The sequence below is a fragment of the Plectrocnemia conspersa genome, unplaced genomic scaffold (genome assembly GCF_051122295.1).
Source record: "Plectrocnemia conspersa isolate PC_06_02 unplaced genomic scaffold, ASM5112229v1 ptg000009l, whole genome shotgun sequence".
Lineage (NCBI taxonomy): Eukaryota > Metazoa > Arthropoda > Insecta > Trichoptera > Polycentropodidae > Plectrocnemia > Plectrocnemia conspersa.
In genome coordinates this window covers 15747417-15769441 of record NW_028277173.1, presented here as the reverse complement: position 1 = coordinate 15769441, position 22025 = coordinate 15747417, and the positions used below count along the sequence as shown (strand labels likewise).

Below are 22025 nucleotides of genomic sequence, written 5' to 3'. Positions count from 1 at the left end.
CAAAAAAACATGCTATTTTATAATGCAAACAACCATTTTTGCACTTCTGTGTTTTAACATTAGTGCCATATTTGCAAATGCCCCTTACTGTAGAGCGAACAGCCAGCGAAACTGATGTTTTAGCGGGCGCTCTTCAATCAATCACTACTAAATGAAATCCAGGTAAAATACATTTTTGAATTCAGGTAAGTTTTAATAACCAATATCAATGAATACTTTTAATCTTTACACGCAGTATATATAAACTTTATTTTTATAGTTAAAACGTACCTAGTTAATTTTCAATCCAAATATCTATATTTAGTCAAATCGAAAAACGCACATAAAAAATTAGTGAAAATGATTTTAATATACAACTGTTACATTGCTACCAGTCATCATGTTTTATATTTAAATGCTGATTTTATATTGGTCGACACTATATGGAGCCTCCGATTAAAAACAAAATAATTCAATATCCGGGGCTCCGAAATCAATCGAGTAAACTCAATTTTTATTTTTATTAATTATAATTAAATATATTTCATTTGTTTACGTGTATTCATACAGAGCGATACGATTTGCTGAGTAACAAATTGAACTTAGGGCGTTTCAACTTTGAAGGGAGCGCGTCCGGACGCGGAAGCGGCTTAGAACAATTATATATAAGAATATAGATCAAAAATGTTCGTTTTCCTTGATATTAGTCAATAATATTAGTGAAAATATTGTGTAAAAGTGTGCATGTTTTGTTTTAGTTTATTAAATATTTTTTTAATTTTAATTCCAAGTTGTTTTATTTTTCAATTTTTCGTTGAAAAGTTTGCTATTATGTTTAAGAATCTATGAAGATTAAAATCGCAAGAACTAATTTGGACGGCTATGTCGTCAATGTACATTTTTACAGTCATATCATTCAATATAAAAATATAATGTTCTATAAAGGATTAGACTTTAATCATTAGAGCGTATTTGATATCATATCATCTGAAATTTTCAATAGATGACTTTAATATGTTAAAAAATAAGGCCAGCTTTTAATTTATATACAGATTAACTGACAACGATTTTCATTTACTCAACCTTTGGACTTGTATATTTCTAAGCAATAATAATAAAATAATACAATAATACATTGGGAAATATTAAAACATTATTTTTTTGTAAATTTAGCATTGCCGCTTGGTACAAAATAGCATTTGATTTAGCGAAAGCAAAAAATGACGGTGCTATTGTGAATAAATGTTTAATTAAATATGAACACTAATATTTTTTAAAACATATATGTATATATTTCAGTTGAAATTGTGTGTGCTTTTATTGCATCTATTTGAAAACACCGATTGAATTATTGATAAAGAACTGGATGGTCTAATAGCTCAGCATCAAAACTAAAGTTACTAATATTTTAAAAATAGTTAAAAACTTTTGACTGTAATCGAGTTATGTTGACTTTGAAAACAAAATCTAATAATTGGCTCATTCAGAAAAAATCACTAAGTAGAAAATCTCAACGTTTAGGTAGCTACATGAAAGTATCTGTAAAAATAATGAATATTTCTTGAATAAATTAGATGCAACCTACAACGATTCACTGAAATTTACTGGTTATATACCGAAAAATATCTTTTAGTCTTTTTTTCTATTTAAACAGATAGACATATCTATACTATAAAACAAAAAATACATCTGTTTGTCTGTTAAAAGAACTCCACCCAGACGGTGAACAGTAGCGACGTGACGTTTGCATATGTCATACTGGCTGACATTTATGTCAAATGTTCTATTTTCAACTTGTATTTGTTAAGGACGATTATATGCTACTCCAATACGTATCAGTGAAATCGCTGAAGAAACTTAACAGCGACGTGCTGACGATCGATTACGTACGCAATACGTTAATGCAACACGTAAAGGGCCGGATTTACCTATGAGCTAACTAGGATGAAGCCTAGGGCCTTAAAATTCAAGGGTGGAGGCATTCTTTTAGATTTAGTAGCGAAATTCGATTCATATTTACATGCTCATATCAATCACGATATGAGCAAGCGATGAAAGATAAAAATAATCCAGAAACAGCAAGAAAATGACAGAAGTGCGTTTGATCCTGATGCCTGAGATGAACTCTTTTCAAAAGATAAGTATAAAATCCGTTATTCCTATACTAGATGCACTTTAGACAATTTAAGAAAAAGAAAGGTAAACATTTTTTAAACATCTTACCAATCTGACATTATTGAAGCAAGACCAGAAAAATATTGACCTTAAACTTACTGATGAACTTTTGCACTGAAAGTGCACTACTGTGTCATTTTCTCGATCCCGTTCGCCATCAGTATATTCCTACGATCTCGGTGGGAACATTTTAGCTAGAGAAACTTCCACTAAAAATCTCGGAATCACTTTTGAGTGCAAGTGGAGGTTCTCTTTACACATACACGACGTCTGTGATAAATCTTTCAAAATGCTCGGCTTTTCTCTTCTCTCGGCGTCTTCTTTTGATGTGCATTAGGGCTAAGACATCCGCACTTGCCGACTCGTCTGTGGCTGTCGCCTTCCGGCTCTTTAATATGCTGGCATTGCACGTCGATATGTTTAATGTCAGCTACGAGGAGCTGGTCCGGTTCATATCATATCATTTAAATGTTATGATTTTTTTTCTTTGCTTCTTTCTATGTATTCTTTTTGTCTATTATAATAATACAATGTATTATTTCAATATACAAAATTCGGGTAACCTGTTTGATCACGATGATCTTAATTTAATTTAAATTTATAAGTAAAAAAATAATTAATAAATAACTAAGAGAGGTCTATCTGAAATTATAGTGACTTAATCCTGAACTATCATTATTATTAAATATTATTTTTATTAAACTACAATTTCTAATAAAGTGTTTCTCTTGAAACATATTAATATTTGTACTATATTTATTATTATAAACACGGTATCTGAACTGTCTTTTTAAAGAGTATATGGCCTCTGTTTTCCTCTTTAAAATAACTCATATGCTGTCGAAGAATTTCAATACTAAATGGTAAGTAGTATACATACATTATGCAAATAATACTGATATTATAAAAAATAGACATCATGTTAGTATAAAATAAGAGAAACTAAGTAGTTTTCGTGTATTATTCAAGCAATGCGGTAGTGTTTAATATTTAAGGGAAAATTGTAAACAGTAAGTGCAATTATGTAAATTTGATTTGTTAAAAAAATAAATAAAGATTAATAATAATTATATTTTATTATTTTAGAAATTTATAAAAATGAAATATTATGCCATTTGTATACTTTTTATTTTATTTTTGAGTTATACTTCAATCGGTGAATATTAATATTTAGTAAAATATATAATATAAGTACGAAGCATAATTAATTTAAATTTTATATCAGCCTATAAACCATGTATACAGAGAAGATATAATCGTACCTCATTTGTGTGTGTCTGCAATTCAACATACTGTGATGAAATTGATGAAATAAAACCTCTCCCCAAAGGACAATACCTAGCATTTCAGTCATCAGCGGTATACAAGTATTTCGCATAATTTGTTTAATTTAGAATTTTTTATATCATTATGTATTTTAGAACACATTAAGATTTCAAAAGCAAACTGGCTTTATAAAAACTTCATCTACCATAAGGCTGGTTAGACAGAATGATATAAGTGTTGTCCTGAACTTTTACTTAACAGGAAAGCTCGGTTAGTTTGTGATTGTTTACCATAAAAATATATATTATTCTAACCTATATATTTTTTAACAGGAAATGTTATTCTTATGATTAATCGAAAAACACAATATCAAACAATTATAGGATTCGGTGGCTCTGTAACCGACACTTCTAACTATCTTCAAATCCATTTGAGCAACGGCTCTAGAGCAAACTTGCTGAGGTATAGTGATTTTATTTTTCGGTACTATTTAGAATCTCTTGAATCAAATCTCATACTTTGATAATTTAAATAGTATATAATGACATTTTAGGAAAGCACATTTATTAAATTTATTTAAATAACTGTAGGTATATTCCTCAAATAATGTAAAATTACTATTCTATATATAATAATTGTATATGACGTAATAGATATACAATACAAATATATATTACATCAGTTTTACAATTTTAATGTTTTTTTATTAACTATTTATGAGACAAAAGATCTCCAAAAAGTATTGCAATTAGTGACGTCAACTTAAAGGCTGCAAATATTTTTTGTAATCAATCTCCGCCGTATAATTTTGACTTATTTAGTAATAAATCTCTGATGTAAGCGATCCACGTTCTGTGGGCGTGAACATCAGGTTGTCTCACACGTCTTTGCTTTTTTTCTTACATTTGCAAATATATACAACTTTTTATAAATTAATTTCTATAACTTTCGGTGTTTTTTAACAGTAGTCGTATCAATGATGCTCTTTAGAACCGAATATTTTTTATTTCAATATTTTCATCCCTAAATCAACAATGGCAGTGGAGATTAAATAGTCTTGCGACAATAGCAGTTAGAAGCATATGTAATGCAATGGGCAGGCATACCATTAAATTTAGAAAGGCAAATGTGGTTCTAAGAATTTCGTTTCGGGAATATTTTGAATTTCTTTTTTAATATCTACGTAAAGGTGCGTCGTCTTAGGGGTTGTAATTGTAAATATTAGGGCTGCCGTCAAAGCAAATCCGAGATTAACGATACAGAATTTTGCACAAAAACTCAACATATCGCCTTTATCAGTTTACAGACATTTAAAAAAATAACTTGCAGAAAATGGGTATCTCATCAATTGCCAGGGAAAATGTAGCGAATCTCAATATGCCAAAAATTAATGATTCTTGAACAGAAAGATTTATTTTTGAGTAGAATTGTTACTAATGATAAAAAATTGATCCTTTATTTTAACATGCGACGTAAAAGGCAGTAGTTGGAAGTCAATCAATTCCCAATTCCAACCCCAAGAACAGGATTACATCCCAATAAGATAATATTATGCATTTGTTGGGATATGAAAGGCATAATTAATTATGAGTTATTGGATTATAGGCAAACAATTATACAAATTAGCTGAGCACACATAGTGTGCTCAGCTAATTCGTTTAAAAACCACTCAGACCATAAAAAGTCAGTAATTTTACACCAAGACAGCCTTTCTAGATCCCTGAAATATTATACAAAAATGGATAATAATAATGATAATAATAATAATCCCTGAAAATTATACAAAAATGGATATAAAAAACGACATTAAATAATTTATTGCTTCCAAAGATATATTATTTTTCGAATTAGACATAAAAAAATTATTAACATGTGGAGAATAATTGTATTAAAAGATGGAGAATAAATAATTCAGTAAAAGCATTACACGTTACCTCACCTTAAAAATATGGAACAACCTGATAAATGTTTTCAATACAACAATTTTTTCCTTTTTTCAAAATAGTAACCACTCTTTTGTAACTACACGACAATCGTTGTATCTAACTTAGTAATTAATGTATCTCTGTTTAAAGATTATTTTTTTTAATTGAATTCTTACTTTAAAAACAATTATTATTACTTTATTGTATCTGCTGAATTATTCTGCAGCAGACTCAAAAAGTGCTATAATTATACGAAAATAGTGATTTAACATTAAAGAAAAATGACAAGCAAAACATATATGACGAATTGTTTCTAATTTTTTTAAATATAAACCTAATTCGACATAAAATTTCAAATGTATAAAAAAATCTTTAGATAAAATCCCTAGTATATACATACCTAGCTTATAAAAATGTAATACCTAATTTGTATCTGTTATCTTAGATCATATTTTAGCAAGACTGGAATCGAATATAATATAATTAGAGTACCAATTGGTGGATCAGATTTTTCGCTTCGTCCTTACGCATACAACATGTACCCAAAAGATGATATGCTGTTGAGCAACTTTTCTCTTGAAGTGGAAGATCTCAAATATAAGGTACATACATCAAAATAAATAATACTACCTATTAGTATTGAGATGATATTGGTTCTTATTTTTTTTCAAGATTCCAATTATTAAAGAAGCTCGGAGTTTAACAACGAGTGAGCTATTTCTATTGGGTTGTTCTTGGGGTTCACCAACATGGATGAAAACCAATCATTTGTTTGGAGGAGCTGGTCAATTAATAAAGAAATATTTTCAAACGTGGGCAGACTACCATCTGAAGTAAGATTATTTTATATTAATATCTTAATGTAAAGATAAAATGATAATAAAAAAACATTTGAGATTTTTAGAAGAGTACGATAAGCATGGAATTAAGTTTTGGGGTATAACCCCTGGAAATGAACCATCACATGCACGTGTCGGGTATTATGATATTATGTCAGTAGGATGGGGAATGAAGGAATATGTAATGACCAGGAGTCAGCCGGCGGAAACCTTCGAAGGCTATTATACCTTCGCGAAAAATCCTTCGATAATTATAATGTACCATATTTGTTAATGATAATAACTTCAGTATATTATTGCGATACACCGGTAATCGACGAGTGATTGCTGGTGATTTGTGTCTGAAATTAATTTCTGTAGCCGTTGTTACTTACCAATAATTTCTATTGTGACCAAGCATCACATATTTTATAATAATCATTAAAGGAAGCTTGGACGAATAAGAGACGAGGCCAATTGAGAGCGAATCATTTTATCTTGCACTTGTGATGTTTTTCAGAAGATTTATGAATAGGTGTTATAAATCTGGAAACTGTATTCTGATTAATAATTCATGTGGGGTTTGAATAGGACTTGATATTTATTTTTCCAATTGCCATGATATGTTTAAATGTTAAATAGTCTACTTCGATAATGGCAATGTACTTAACCTCCAAGAAACCTAATAATTGTATAATTGTGATGCAGAAATGTGACCCTGTTGCAAGTATTTAATATTTAATTTGACTGTATATTAAACAACTTTAAATATTACGCTACGAAATTTTAGTGGATATACCTATTATAGACTGTTTTTTGCGCTTATGTATAATAATCTTGGTTCGAATGTTCACGCCGGCCAACCCTTAGCAATGATTATATTATATATCAAAAAAATGATAATTTTATAAATATTGCCCTTTTTTAAAGATAAACTGGGTAGGAAATAATTTTGGACCAACTATTCGAAATTCAAAATTTTCCTATTTAAAATTTCTGCTTTTGGACGAGTCAAAGTTTATCCTTCCATGGGCAGTCGATTGGGTAATAAGCATGTTGTAATAAAATAATATCATTTGTAAATATTTTTTTTGTTTATAGATAATAAATGATGAAAATGCATCAAAATACTTCGACGGAATTGCTACTCATTATTACAGTGACAGTTACATGCCACCAAGCCTTATGGACGACACTCACGCTTCTATTCCAGATAAGATTATTCTCTTGACTGAAGCATGCTATGGTATTAACTATTCCCACGCAAACCTTCAATCTATTTAAATATGTTGATTCTAATATTGTACCACTTTTCATAGGTACTGTTTCGTGGATGGACAAAGATATCGCATTAGGCTCGTGGTTTAGGGCTGAATGGTATTTTGGCAATATATTACAGGTTAATTTGTTTATATTAAATTTAAAATTATTGCGTTAATTTATATATAAATAACTATGAAAAATATTAATGCAAAATATAATTGTAGAATTTGAACCATTGGCATTCTGGTTGGATGGATTGGAATTTATGTTTGGACCACGAAGGTGGTCCTACGTGGTCGACGAATCGTGTAGACTCCAGCGTTATTGTAGATATCGACAATGATGAATTTTTAAAGCAACCCATGTTTTACGCAATCGGTCATTTTAGCAAATTCTTGCCTCGTGGCTCTATAAGGGTAGAAGTTCAATTATTTTCTGGAGATATTCAACATGTCGGGTTTTTACGACCTGACGGAGGAATCGTCGTAATATTTTACAATCCGTAAGTATTATAAAATAAAATAGTATATACTCACGTTTTTATTATATTCAATATATAATTTGAATTTTAGATTTCCGAATCGGAGACACATCGTAATATATGAGGAGGGTATAGGCTATATCGAAATCGACATTTTTGGCCATTCCTTTAATACGATATTATATTGGTGACATTCAGATTGGGTTCAGTTTGATTTATAAAGTCTCTGAAACCTGGTATAACAAATACTAATAATTCCAATTTGTAATACAATATAAAGTGTTGCAAGCTATGGCTGAATTAAAAAATAATTTTATCCAGGCGTTGATTTAAACGCTTATTACAAAATTAAAAATACATATTATTATTTGTTATTAAATAATAGTTATAATAATAGTTATAGTAATAGTATGATATGTTTTAATGAATTTGCGTTATGGTCATTGGAAATGTTGTTATAACCAAGAGATGTCTCACCCAGTCACTCTTGTACTACTGGCTCCCGTACTGAGCGGACGCGGTGACGAACCTATGTATGATACGTACAATAAAATAAAATTAGTAAAACCTTTACTGTATTATTTATGGTTCTCCGAGCACCGGTAAGACAGGTCTTCTCATATTAAGGTTGCACGCCGACTTCTCATAGAGGAAAGGAGGATAAATTTAAAATACAGAAACATTTTACAATTGCTAAAATTACTAAAATTTAAATTTAAACGGCTAAATAAATGTGTGTTAAAGCACTTTATGTCCACGCTAAAATTTAAATTTGCTCTTGCCGTAGTCACTGATTTTATAAATGTATGGATTATTATGATTAAGCGTAGTATTTTAATGATAAACAAATATTATCAAGTTTTGTAAAAAGAACGTTAGTGCAGTCCAATTATCTGGTTATATCTTACAATTATTTTTTCTAATAATGCGCATTTTCTGTTAAATATTAGTCATGGGGTCGCAATAGTTGCAAACCCATTAGACCTAAGTTCCTTAATATGTATAGAAATTATAGATTATTGATGTAATGTAGTTTTCATATTTTTAGAGGTATAGGCAACGGTTGTCTTTAAGTTGTTAAAATAGTATATATTTTATCAGTGTCCTTTAATAGATGATATTAAAAAACTTTATGGTAGATTTATATATAGGTGCTTCTCATATATGTGTGTTATATAATATATACTATTATACATACTTTATTGCTTTACTAATAGACTATTAATAGCATTTTCTAATAACAAAACTTTTAAATACATTATGATTTTTTTAAAATATTATTAAAGGACTATGTTAGTTAATACCTTTTTGTGGCAAACTAATACTATAACATATTTAATTTAATAAATAAAATATATTAAAACTTTTTAATGGTGTTTTTTTTAAATGTATTTATAAAGATGAATTACGATTAGAATAGAGGTTAACACCTTAATTTATCGAATCCTTATAGCTGAAAATAAAACATAAGCGCATGCATAACAGGTTTGAGTTTGATTAAATATGTTGATGGATATCAGACATTTTATTATATAGGATAACAAACAATGAACATCTGGTGTCACTTCGGCTTTCACCGATTCTAAGAAACTGGACAAATGTTAAGGCCGACCAAAAATATTTTTTAAGCAGTTGTTTATTATTTTCTCTTATTCAACTCAACTCTTAGCTATTCGTGGAGAAATATACACGAACGGTCCTTCCATCGCGAAAATACCGCGCTAAGCAAATGCCGCCCCCCCCCTTCCTCTCCCGCAATACTATTGGGTGTACTCCAAGGGACCTAACTTACTGCATTGTCATCATTCCAGTGGGCATGCATAAAATAGAACAATAAAAATTGTCACAGGGTATACTTCCCCAGGATGTGAATTGACCTCTAATGTACTCAGTGCGGTGTTTGCTCATAGGGATTCGATTATTTTAACCCATAATCTCAATGCCAGACACGTGCATTGGAATTATTCCGGTGTGAATCATTCCGGGACGATGCTTTTTATCTACTTGCACGACATAGATACGATTTCAAACTTTTCAAGACAAGACCACAGAACTATGCCCCAATAAACAATAAAACTGATGATAATAATTATTTAACAACCGTAATCGAACAAGTTAAAATATCATCAGTACCGTCGATTATTGTGTATATGGAGTCAAACAATAATTAAATAACCTTATACAGTAAATAAAATATTTGTAACGGTAAATTTGTGTCACATTGCCATAATCTAATATTATTTTACTAGTTATGCTTAAAATTTATCGATAAAATATATTTTTTTTATATAATTAAATAATGAAATAACTTTACACAATAATTAAAGTATCATTATTTTCATATGAAAAATTCAACTATAATATAAAATTAAGCAAAAGTAATAATTTTATTAGTAATAAAATATAATATAGTTTTAAAATACCCTTTAATTAATTTTAAATCAATTTTAAGTTCGAAAATTACAACTACATTTTGATGGTCAAACAAACACGCGTTAAGGCCAAGGCAGCATATCGTTTGGCGTCGTTTTGACGTACGCTAGCTAACCTCTTCGTTCGGATAATTATGATTGTCTCTTCATAAAAACGCAGTACATGTAAGAATTCACTTTATAATGATATTAATTATAAGTTAGAACTCATCATATAAATGCCGCTGACAGGTTGTGAAATTTGACCATCTATATGACATAACCTCAAACAGTTATATTGCTTAATATTTTATATTATCGAATAGACAAGAACTTTCCAATTGTATAAGTTAATAAAACATTGAACCGTGATTTATGGTTTTTAGTGAGTATTATAGCTAATTAGGCTTACCATGATTATAAAGCTGTAAACGGAGACAGCTAAAAATGGTCATCTCGGAAATCGTTGCTCATCTTTGGATGCTAAGGTGTGCTAGGATGGTATATGGGATGCTGGTAAAAGCTAAAAAAAAGATAACCTCGGAAATTTTGTGAAACTGGGGCCGATAGTAAGAACCGGGTTGTATGGTAAGCCTAATTATAGTATACAATGAAATACAATAGTTATAAGTGTAGATTAGACTGTCTGTGTTGTCAGTCATTTAACAAAAGCAAGGACTTTACTTTTTACAAACATGTAGAAATAGGTATATGTATTTAAAATTTTGCGAAAATAGCAGACCGTGATGTGTTAACCCAGAAATTAAATCTTGCTAGAAATGCTGTAACTGCTTATTGAAGAAAAATTGGTTACTATAATAAAATGTTTAATGATGCTAATAATAACCAATTCTAAATATTAAGGGAGATTTAACTACAAATCAAAAAAAAATAGCCGATGAAGCATTCTTCTAAATTGGAACATTTCTATCAGATCAAGTACAAATTAATCTTGGTGATATAAAAACTCACAAATATGGCTTAAGTTAATAGATCTATTTATTTTCACCAAATTAAATGAGAAGTATAATAATAAAATTGAACAATAGAAATAATGATTCATAATATATAATTCTTTGAAAATCGATAATCCCCAGAACCCGTCCTTAAGTCGGTATCTACGTGAACGCGAAGCGGCGCGAAAATAACACAGTCGCTGCCGCTTGAAATGTTCTACATGAGCCACGTAGGACACTTCAAGCAATAGCGACTGTTTGGTATTTCGCATCGCGTCGAGTTCGCTTACGTAAGACACTAAGTAAACGGTTAATCTATAAGCCTTTTTGTAAATTATGAAGTAAAATATGCAGAGCGGAATCTATTTTATCATTATATTATCATCCCTAATATAAAATAAAAATATAGATGATTAATGATTAAATATTTTTTCATTCAATATGAATATTTTTACATAAAAAATTTTGTAGAAGTTATAATAAGTTATTTATTGTATTATTTTTTAATATTTTCAGACAATAATCAATCATGGATTTCCAAAATCGTCCCGGAGGAAAAACCGGAGGAGGTGGTGTAGCTTCTTGGTCAGAGAGCAACCGCGATCGTCGCGAAAGATTAAGATTGCTCGCTCTCGAGACCATCGACTTAAATAAGGATCCATATTTTATGAAAAATCATCTCGGTTAGTCACCTTACTTTTATTATTTTAATGACATTCACAATTGTTTTTAATATGAAAATATGTTTACAGGATCGTATGAATGTAAGCTGTGTCTCACTCTTCACAACAATGAGGGAAGCTATTTGGCACACACACAGGGTAAAAAACATCAAGCAAATTTAGCTCGCAGAGCTGCCACCGAAGCAAAGGAATCGCCCCTACAGTTCGCTCCGGAGAAACCCAGAATTGAACCTAAAAAGTTCGTTAAGATCGGTCGTCCTGGTTATCGAGTGACGAAACAAAGAGACCCTGAAACTGGACAACAAAGCTTACTGTTTCAAGTTGATTATCCTGGTAAAGAATAATTCCTTTTTTATTATACTTTAAACTATTAAGTTTTTATAACACAGATAGTTACAATGCATTAAGACTGTTTGATATAATTTTCCCGTTAAATATTTTTCTATTACATAACTAATTTTTATTCTCTTATAAATTGATACTAAAAATTCAACTAATTTGAAAAATGCATTTACAAGTTGAACCCTTGATCTGCGATCGGTCATTAATGTTTTTTTCTTGCTCAATTCACCTTTTACCTTTCTTCATATGTACTTATAGTCTTATCTAAAATATATTGTACCTCTTTTTGCTAGATTTGTCTAAAACATGTTTATCGTTCGATTAGTGATTAAATCATCTATTTGATGAAAAAAATAATATTTATTTACAGAAATATCCGAAGGAGTTTTTCCAAGACATCGCTTCATGTCGGCTTATGAGCAAAAAGTTGAACCGCCAGATCGCAAATGGCAATACTTATTATTTGCTGCCGAGCCATACGAAACTATTGCGTTTAAAGTTCCGAGTAGAGAAGTCGAAAAGCACGATAATAAATTCTGGACTCATTGGAACAAGGACACTAAACAGTTTTTCTTGCAATTTGCATTCAAAATCGAGATGTATAGACCGATGCTTCCGCCGAAGCTTATGCCTCCGCCTGGTCTTCGTCCACCTATGCCTCCTCCGCCGATGATGGGCGTGCCACCTCCTCCACGCCCTCCAATATTTAACCCTGTACCACCACCTCCACCGTTATTGCCAGTTCCACCACCACCACCTAATATGTAATGTACTTTTATATGGAATAAATTGCAAATTACCTCTTAAGTATATTTGTATTTTTAATGAAGAACTAGAAACCATAATATTATATTATTTTTAAAAACCTAATCCTAGATTAAGTAAACCATATTAAATTAACCCGTTAACTACATTAGATGTATACGTCAATCCAAAACTTTATTTCAATGCTGTTAGCGAGTAAAATAAAAAATTACCATTGATTACAAAAACTCCATATTTTAGTATGAAGAAATTAGAATATCATTTAGTGGCATGTTTCCTTTATATTACAAACAAAACTGCTATGTATTTTATAAAAAAAGTAAGGTATAAAACTAAATTCCGCATTTATCAGGGTAAAAGTACTATTCGTCAACACTGCTATTCATGTAACATGGAAGAGTTGACCAGGCTTCATTCGCAGTATCACTATTCAAAAATCCTTATTATGCTAAGAGGAGAAATTAATCAACGGCCATGTTATTTCTATTAGTGGCAATGACATGAATAGACCATATTATGCAGTGAATCTAAAACATGAAGTCATGTTTATGAAAAAGAAATAGCCATTGCTGTCACTGATCGACTCATAAAAAAACAGCTCAGAGCTGCTCATTATCCAACAAAAAACGCAAGAAGAAACATGCATGTCTCATCATACACCTTAGAGTAAACGACCACATACAGTAGCAAATGTGAGAGTATAACATTGAAATAAAAAAACTCGTTCTTAAACTACGCATTAAATGACGAAGTTAAAAAATAAAAGCTTACTCCAACGATTTTATAAGGCAATCCCAAAATTAAAAGAGTGAAAATATTTTTTGTGCAAAATTCTTTAGAATTTGTTTTTGTATAATATATACAATAATTTTATTTATTTGTTTGGTAATTTTCTCTTCTATGCTGAATATGTTGCAATACTGGAAAACTATTTATTATACCCTCAATGAAGTTATGCAGTAGTAGAACTTTGTGTGCTTGGATAAATATGTAGTCAAGATGAAGATAAAGTAGATAATGTAATAATTTTCACTTCCATGGAAACTAAAATATGTTATAATTTTCTAATCATCTGAGCAGATGCATCTTTGAACTTGTTCTCAGTTATCACAAGATTCTGTAAGAGATAAATATATTCAGACAATAATGGAAAGTACTATAAAATATTGGACGAAGATAAGTAATTTGTAAATTTAAATCTTAAGAAAACTAATAATATTTTTGCAACTTGATTTATAACTTAATATATTTTTGGCGATAAGAAATAAAATGTATAAGAAAATTCCCAAAATCACTTTGAAAAAAGTTGTAAATAATATTTTATATTCTGCATATATTATATATGAGGTCTGTTGGTAGTCTTTTTAATATTTATGTTACAGTAAATGTGTATTACCTTTAAAGTTATATATTCACTAATATAAATATAATTTTACTGCTTAGTATCCATAAAACTGTATTTGTTCACAAAAATATAACTTCACTGGTATATTACACATTCACTGTAACATATATAACAGGTTCTAGCCAAACTTCATGTCAGTAGGAACCACATAGTTTTCTTTGAGGGAATCAGAAACGATGATTTAGAAAATTGTTTATTATTAATTATGCTTACATAAATATATTTTATATAAATGCATACTATTTTTAACAACAAACGAGCAAATAATAAATTGTTTTATTTATTCATTTTTAAATCAGTAATTGAATTTGTGAGTTTGGACTTGTTTTTGTTTAAAATCTGGCTTGTAGTTTGTTAGGGTTGTAGGTTACAATTCCGTAAGGTGTTGATTCGTTCACACTTAGTGAACGGTGCTTTGATTTGATAAATTTCATAGATGGGTACAGGGATTCACAGAAATAGGTTGTATCGAAAATCAAAATAAGTTGGCAAGCAGCTTTTCTTAATATGGGGTACTTTGATTCCGAAACAAGTTATCAAAATTCTATTGGAGATGTAAATGCCTTGTGATGTAATTTCAAAGCAAGATCTTGAATTTATATTAATTATATTTTTCCAGCTGATGTTTCGGGGAGCACCAATTAAGAAATACATAGCGTATCAAGTCCATTTCAAATAGATTAATAAATAATGATATAGTATGATCTAAATTCCTCAGATCTTTAAATCTCAGACTGATATCTGCCAATGATTATTTTTACTTTCCTCGAAATTCATAAAGATTTTTTATCTTTGTTCTCAAGAGATTTGATTTTTAAACAGCGAAAATGATTTAATTGTCTTTAAAGTCAAAAATTGCATATGTTCCATTATGTCAGTCAGGAACAGTTATGTCTACATTTTTAACTAGCATTGTAGGTGCTCCGTCATTTGCTACACTTACAACTTTTTATGGGATACATCAGCTTTGTTCAATATTGCGCTATGTGCATTCTTGATATCGACACCACGAGCTGATTCTTTGAGTGCTACTAAATCGACCATTTCTTCTTGCATAATTACTACTGTAGAAACATAATGAGCAAACACAGCTAACTGCGGATTAGCTTAAATGTATGTTGATTCGTCGAGGGTCAAACTGAATGATACATAGATTTTCAAATCATTTTTCAGCTTCAACTCAGTCTTTTTTTGTGTGACGTGAAATTGGAATTTAGGATATTATTTTTTGTAGTTTTGAATTAATAGTGGAGCTGCATTAAAATACCAAACAGCCGCAACATTGATAATAACCATATAACTAAAAATAATTGTTATAAAAAATACTTTTAATAAATCGGCAGCCTTATTTATTGGATTTAACTAATTATTTTTTACCCCTGTATCATTAAATTTTATTTTGAATATCCTTATAGTTTAACATGATTAGTAATATTATAATTATATAGTATATTTATGACGCTTCATAATTTCCTATAAGTCAAATTGTTTACAAAAAACAATACGTAAAACTAGAATAAAAAACGTCTAATTTCTATATTTCTTAAAACCCAAAAATTGTATATAAATACAAAATTAACTAAGAATACTTTTATTACATCAATTGTGTTTTTTCCCTTTATAAATGATTCTAATCTGAATTAATTGCTAGCCAAGTCATGTAGATAATGTATAATTATTTAAAATATGATTAATGACGTACAATTTGTATTGTTCAATATGAGTAATCAGATTTAGATTATTTCTGTTGTTATTTATAAATTGAAGGACAAATCAAATAATGATATTAACTTATTGTGGTAAGAATGTACCCTTTGATATTTACTATTAACGCACATTTTAAATGGTTCGGTGAAAAATTGCTCACATGACGATTGCGCCCACGACCATTGCTCTCACAAAAACTGCTCTTATGTAATATTACCCACACGTTACATCGCTCGAATGAATATTACTCTCGCGAAACATTGCTCCCATTTTTTTATTTTTCTGGATGTATGTACATCGGGAGTATTAATTTCAAACTAAATTAGAATTAGAAGTCAGAATTCAAACAAACGACAATGTTGATCCATAGATTTGAAAATAATATTTTATATCGATGTTTCCCGTATTATATTATAAAAACCTAGACACAAAATTTTTAATTCATGGAATTACTAAGCTAGTCTCAAGTAAATGTTTGTTTGCTGCATAGGCGACTGGAATTTCACCAAAATACACATTCGAATGACCGTTATGATATAACGCCTATGCGCCAAACAAACATTTACTTTGAGACTGGCTTTGTAAATCCCTGAAGTTAAAAATGTATGTCTAGGTTTTTACAATATAATACGGGAAACATCGATATAAAATATTTTTTTCAAGTGCATAGATCCTGATTGCCGTTTGTTTGAAATCTGACACGCTAATTTAGTTTGAAATTTATACTCCCGATATACATACATGCAGCAAATTAAAAATACGGGAGCAATGTTCCGTGAGAGTAATATTCCACGAGAGCGATGTTCCGTGTCGGTTATATTCTGTGAGAGAAGTTTTGGTGAGAGCAATATTCGTGGGCGTGATCGTCCTGGGAGCAATATTCCGTTCATCTTATATATAATTGTTCTATCATTTTAAATAGCTATAATAGACTTCTTGTCAGAATCCAACTCTGAGTTTTGCTATACATTTTATAAGTATCATATGTTCAAATAAAATATGTATATAAAATGATGTTTAAATGATATATTTACATACAAAATATTAAAATTAGCCATATAATAAACATATATTTTTTCGACAAACGGATTATCTTAGACAGTTTTACATCATGCGATGTTATACATACATCTGATATATAAAAACATGTTTATAGATAATGATTTTGATAGTTGTTTTAAATGTGTTGATTGAGTTTATGTGTGATGACACAATACATAATACGTGTAATAATGTTTTAAAAAATTAAGCCACAATCAATTAATAAATTGCATACCTCAGAAACAGATTTTATAATATCGAAACCTCAACATACTTAGATGATGAAAGTCCACACTAAAATTATTTAGTAGGCAAAATTTAAAATAATTAGTCACCCTTATCAGCTATAAAAAAACACGCAGATACACATGTAAAAAACCCAAATAAATCACTTATCATTTTTGTTTACCATTAAGAGATCATTCTACCGACCATTTTGAACTAATGAAAGCAAGGTCTTCAGTGTTAGACCACATACTGTATTTTTTATTACAATGGAAGAAAGATCTCGTGACAAAAAAAAAATATGAATTGCAAATATTTCACAAACCACAACCGCCCTGAGACGTTAATCAGTCATACGCACCCCTGAATATTTGTGTAGAAAGGATGTACGGTAGACAATGCGTTCTACTCTCTGCATAATTCTACTGTTTTTAACCCCTTGATTTGGTTAAACGATCGAACCGTTTTTATTTAAGGCGTAAACACATTTCATGGGTGTGTCCAAGAAGCGATGCAAATGCCTCGCAAACATATTCATCTGCAATTCGTCAGAGCTGTCATGAACCAACTTTATTTTCTATATATTACTCGAATGACACTCGGTCACAGAGGAGACAGACGGAGGAAGACGCGGCAGAGACTCGGCGAGAGACGCGATGAGATATGCACCAGGAGAGATGCCTAGAAGTCACAGCACGAGACACATCAGTGAATCGTCAAGCAACACAAAACCGACTTACAAAATTTGCCATTTAAACTCAACCGCCTGATGTGTTTATAAAATAAACTGTTTCTGGCAGCTATTTTGGCTGCAAAGTCACACCCCTTTGGCCTCAAAACCAGAAAGTGGTGAACCCCAACGTGATTCAAAGCCTGGAAAAATAATAATACTTAATCTATGTAATAATCATTGAATTTTTGCAGTGTTATTTGGAAAAATAAAGGTCAGGCAAGTCCATCTTAGCAATAGTGAACATAAAAGGTATTAAAATAAATTGGTATTTTGCTATATGAAATATAAAATTAGCTTATATTGTCTTTAAGCAGTGAAAAGAGAAACTAAATTTGAATTAGTACATAACTAAGATCATATGTTTCTCATTTGCTTATCATTTCCAGTTCGTTTTATTCGCGGTTGATTTAAAAAATGTAAAGGAGTCAGGAATGAAAACATAACATACGAAAACAGTCGGGTTTTATGGACTGAACTAAGGTCTGCAAACCTTTTTATCAGAAAATTTATTTGTATGATATAAGAATGATAGTTTTAAATTTGTATATAAAAATATATTGAAAAGATTATACACTTGTGAATATGTATGTAACAATTTATAGAGTACACAACTATTTAGCAGTTTATACTGAATATTGACAAATAAATAGATAAAAATATAACATATGTCAATAATTTTTATGGCGATTATTATTTTACGCAGATTACACAAATCACATAATCTTTCTTTACAATCTAAACAGATGTAGTGCTTGTTTGTTTTGATTTGAATTTCCTAAATGATTCACATAAAAATTTATTACATCAACAAAACAACATGTGTTTCAAGATAATATTCTAAGAATTATCTTATATATATATTTTTTTAATTATAAATAAATATATTTTACAAATTGATGGAAATTCCTAGTACAAAAAAAATATTCCAAAATTTTGGGTATATGCCATTCAACTGAGATTTGCCATCTCTAGTCATTGTATTGCTGATTATTGTTTTTATCATATCTTAAATATTTTGGATAATCTTAAAAATACTGTAATAATATATAACCGAAACGCGAGATCAATATTTCATTTTGGAAAGAGAAGTGCTTGGACAAACTTTAAATCTTGGTAAGATTTCAAGTATACTTATTTAGTACATACTTATCGCTACTAATACATTTTTTATCAGCAGCGAAGATGTCTTTCACTAATATACCATCAAAGTTCGCGATCGACGATCAATGGGATTGCCATCTCGGAAGAAAATGTGTTGAAGCAATGAAGAGATTTTCTGAAAAGATTCAACAAATCGATGTTTTAAACGAAATTTCAGAAACTCACGGCTCAGTCCGTTTGAGAAGCATAAGAGTCGCTCAAGCTTTGAAGAGTCGAGGAATCGGATACGAAAGTGTCGTTTTATTATGTGGACCGAATCATAACGATATTTGCTTGCCATTTTATGCTTCGTTGTACATTGGAGCTGCAACTTTCCCCGTCGCTCAAAATCAAACTATCGGTTAGTATATTTGATTGCTTACATATAAATATACAATAGCATGTTAATATTCGTATATGCTTTAAAGACGAATGGTGTCATTGGTTGAATCTGTGCAAACCTAGCATAATATTCTGCGAAAACAGCCAAACCACCGTAGCCGAGAGTGCTTTGAAGAAAATGGGACTTTTGATTGAAATTGTAGCTTTTGGAAATTGCGAGGAGCGATTCACTAAATTTTCCGACTTTTTAAAACCTACGGGCACTGAAGAAGAATTTCAGTAAGATATATATTGATTGCATAACTGTTATTTGTATAAGTTTTTAATTTTTAATTATTTTCAAGGGTCACTGAATTGAATGCTAAGGAAACAATAGCTCTAATAAGTTGTACGAGTGGTTCTTGTGGAAAACCAAAGGCAGTGTGTATGACCCATCAACAGTTGGCAGTATCGTTTATTATAATGTAAGATATCGTATTTTTTAATTTCATTTTTTAAGTTATGATTTTTATCACTTCAATCAACAAAACACAATTTGTGTAAGGGATTATGATTCAATGATTACCTATTTTCATACAATATATTTTTTTATACTTACAGTATGTACTTATTTTTATATTGCCTTAAAACACTTTTGGAATACCCTTTTAAATATTTTTCAACATGGAAACCGTTTCATAAGCAGCATTAAGCAAGATATTATGAACTGAAACAGTCATATTAAACATTCTAAAACTATTCTAATACACATATGTATATCACCAATAATCTAATTTATTTCAATATTCCAGATATCATTCAAAATGCTTCTGAAGCTTTACTAAAATAAATCATTTTAATAAAAATAAATATTATAAAAATAATTATTATATGTATTATATAATAAAATAATATTTTTTACTATTCACAGAGCATTAGGTCAGGATCCGGAAAAATTATCAAATCATCAAAATTTAGCTATATCAACAACATTTTGGCTATCGGGCACGGTCACAATTTTAGTTTCAGGCTTATCCGGACAATCTAGATTACAATGTCCAAAGCCATTTACACCTGAATGTATCATTAAAACTATAAAGAAATACAAGGTTGGTTATTATTATTCAAACATACTCTATAAATATTTGTTGTATAACATTAAATATCTATATATTGTTTTAACAGCCATCCAGCGGTGTAGGAATATCTACTTTGCTATCTCACCCTTGCATCAAAGAAGCAGATTTGAGTTGTTTTGGAGATATTATGTTCATGGGTGCGGTTCCATCCGCTAAACTTGTCAAAGAAGTCATGGAGAAGAATCCCAATATAGTGTTAAAGAATTGTTACGGTCTTACCGAATGTTGCGGATTGATATCCGTAGGAAATGTGAACCCTGACATGACCAATTGTTGCGGAAAAGTTTTGCCTTGGGTCAATTGGAAAGTGGTGGATCCTGAAACGCACGTACAACTGGAAGCCAATAAACAAGGAGAGTTGTTCGTCAAGGGACCTACATGTTTCAAGGTATATATTAGTGTGCTACTCAATTATTACTAACTCGCTTCATTATTTATTGTTATGAATTGTATATTTTTAGAGATATTACAACGACCCCGAGTCTACGAAAAATACTATAACTGAAGATGGTTGGTTCAAAACTGGAGATTTGTTCTATTATGACGAAGAAAACAATTTATATTTCCTGGACAGGAAAAAGGAGATGATGAAATATAAAGGATACCACGTGTCTCCAGTCGAATTAGAAGCAGTGATCGATAAATTAGACGGTGTGATGAGAAGCTGTATCGTTGGAAAACCATCTGATTGTGGAGATGAAATTATGGCATTTGTAGAAAAAACGCCTGGCTCTCAAATTACAGCTGATGATATCAGGAATGTGGTTAAAGATAAACTAGCTGAATGGAAGCAAATTAGAGGCGGTGTAGCTTTCTTGGATTCTCTGCCTTTGACCCAATCTTTGAAGGTGGACAGGAAACAATTGAAATCACAGAGAGATTTAGTCAAAACAGAATAGTTATTGCTATATTTATATGTATAATATGGCATTATTGTTGCTTGTGAAATTGGGATATTTAAAAAACAGTTAATAGTTATTATCAAATCGGTAATCTGATAAGCCATTGATTATACAAATGTTTTAGAGTGCAAGAGTGCAAACGAAGATAACTAACACAACATGTAAAAATATTTTATAGAAGGCAATATTCAATGTACATATTATGTTATGACTGTAAACATTGTATTTAGTATATCTGCATAAAACCAAATAAATAAAAGAGATTATTTTGGAATATTCGTAATTCCCTGAATTTGATAACGTGTTTATTTACGTTGCGTAAAATTAAGATTTAACGCTAATACACTC

At 30.2% G+C, this 22025-nt stretch overlaps 3 protein-coding genes across 6 annotated transcripts; all 3 read left to right on the top strand.

Moving 5' to 3' along the window:
* The first annotated feature begins 2976 nt into the window (after positions 1 to 2976).
* Positions 2977 to 9134, top strand: LOC148232044 (lysosomal acid glucosylceramidase-like). 3 transcript variants are annotated; one of them, XM_088193352.1, is made up of 13 exons: positions 2977 to 3164; positions 3241 to 3310; positions 3380 to 3513; positions 3576 to 3690; positions 3753 to 3882; positions 5791 to 5947; positions 6018 to 6178; positions 6242 to 6365; positions 7094 to 7207; positions 7265 to 7409; positions 7483 to 7562; positions 7651 to 7928; positions 7999 to 9128. In XM_088193352.1, exons 2-13 carry the CDS (start codon positions 3253 to 3255, stop codon positions 8096 to 8098), a joined length of 1596 nt encoding a protein of 531 aa, XP_088049478.1. In that variant the 5' UTR covers positions 2977 to 3164; positions 3241 to 3252; the 3' UTR covers positions 8099 to 9128. The 3 variants fall into 3 exon arrangements, with proteins under 3 accessions (XP_088049478.1, XP_088049480.1, XP_088049481.1); XM_088193354.1 differs by lacking the exons at positions 6242 to 6365; positions 7094 to 7207; positions 7483 to 7562; positions 7651 to 7928; positions 7999 to 9128 and having other exon boundaries at positions 7265 to 7385; XM_088193355.1 differs by lacking the exons at positions 2977 to 3164; positions 3241 to 3310; positions 3380 to 3513; ... (2 more) ...; positions 6242 to 6365; positions 7094 to 7207 and having other exon boundaries at positions 5808 to 5947; positions 7999 to 9134.
* A 1237-nt stretch (positions 9135 to 10371) lies between these two features.
* On the top strand, positions 10372 to 13109 carry Sf3a2 (splicing factor 3a subunit 2). 2 transcript variants are annotated; one of them, XM_088193359.1, is made up of 5 exons: positions 10386 to 10504; positions 10705 to 10906; positions 11791 to 11957; positions 12027 to 12290; positions 12670 to 13109. In XM_088193359.1, the coding sequence occupies exons 3-5, from the start codon at positions 11804 to 11806 to the stop codon at positions 13065 to 13067; spliced, it is 816 nt and encodes a 271-aa protein (XP_088049485.1). In that variant the 5' UTR covers positions 10386 to 10504; positions 10705 to 10906; positions 11791 to 11803; the 3' UTR covers positions 13068 to 13109. The 2 variants fall into 2 exon arrangements, with proteins under 2 accessions (XP_088049484.1, XP_088049485.1); XM_088193358.1 differs by lacking the exon at positions 10705 to 10906 and having other exon boundaries at positions 10372 to 10504.
* Positions 13110 to 19267: 6158 nt separating this feature from the next.
* LOC148232042 (luciferin 4-monooxygenase-like) lies at positions 19268 to 21951 on the top strand. The gene is made up of 7 exons (XM_088193348.1): positions 19268 to 19288; positions 19353 to 19676; positions 19744 to 19936; positions 20002 to 20121; positions 20568 to 20745; positions 20822 to 21163; positions 21237 to 21951. The coding sequence occupies exons 2-7, from the start codon at positions 19358 to 19360 to the stop codon at positions 21672 to 21674; spliced, it is 1590 nt and encodes a 529-aa protein (XP_088049474.1). The 5' UTR covers positions 19268 to 19288; positions 19353 to 19357; the 3' UTR covers positions 21675 to 21951.
* The last annotated feature ends 74 nt before the right edge of the window (positions 21952 to 22025 follow it).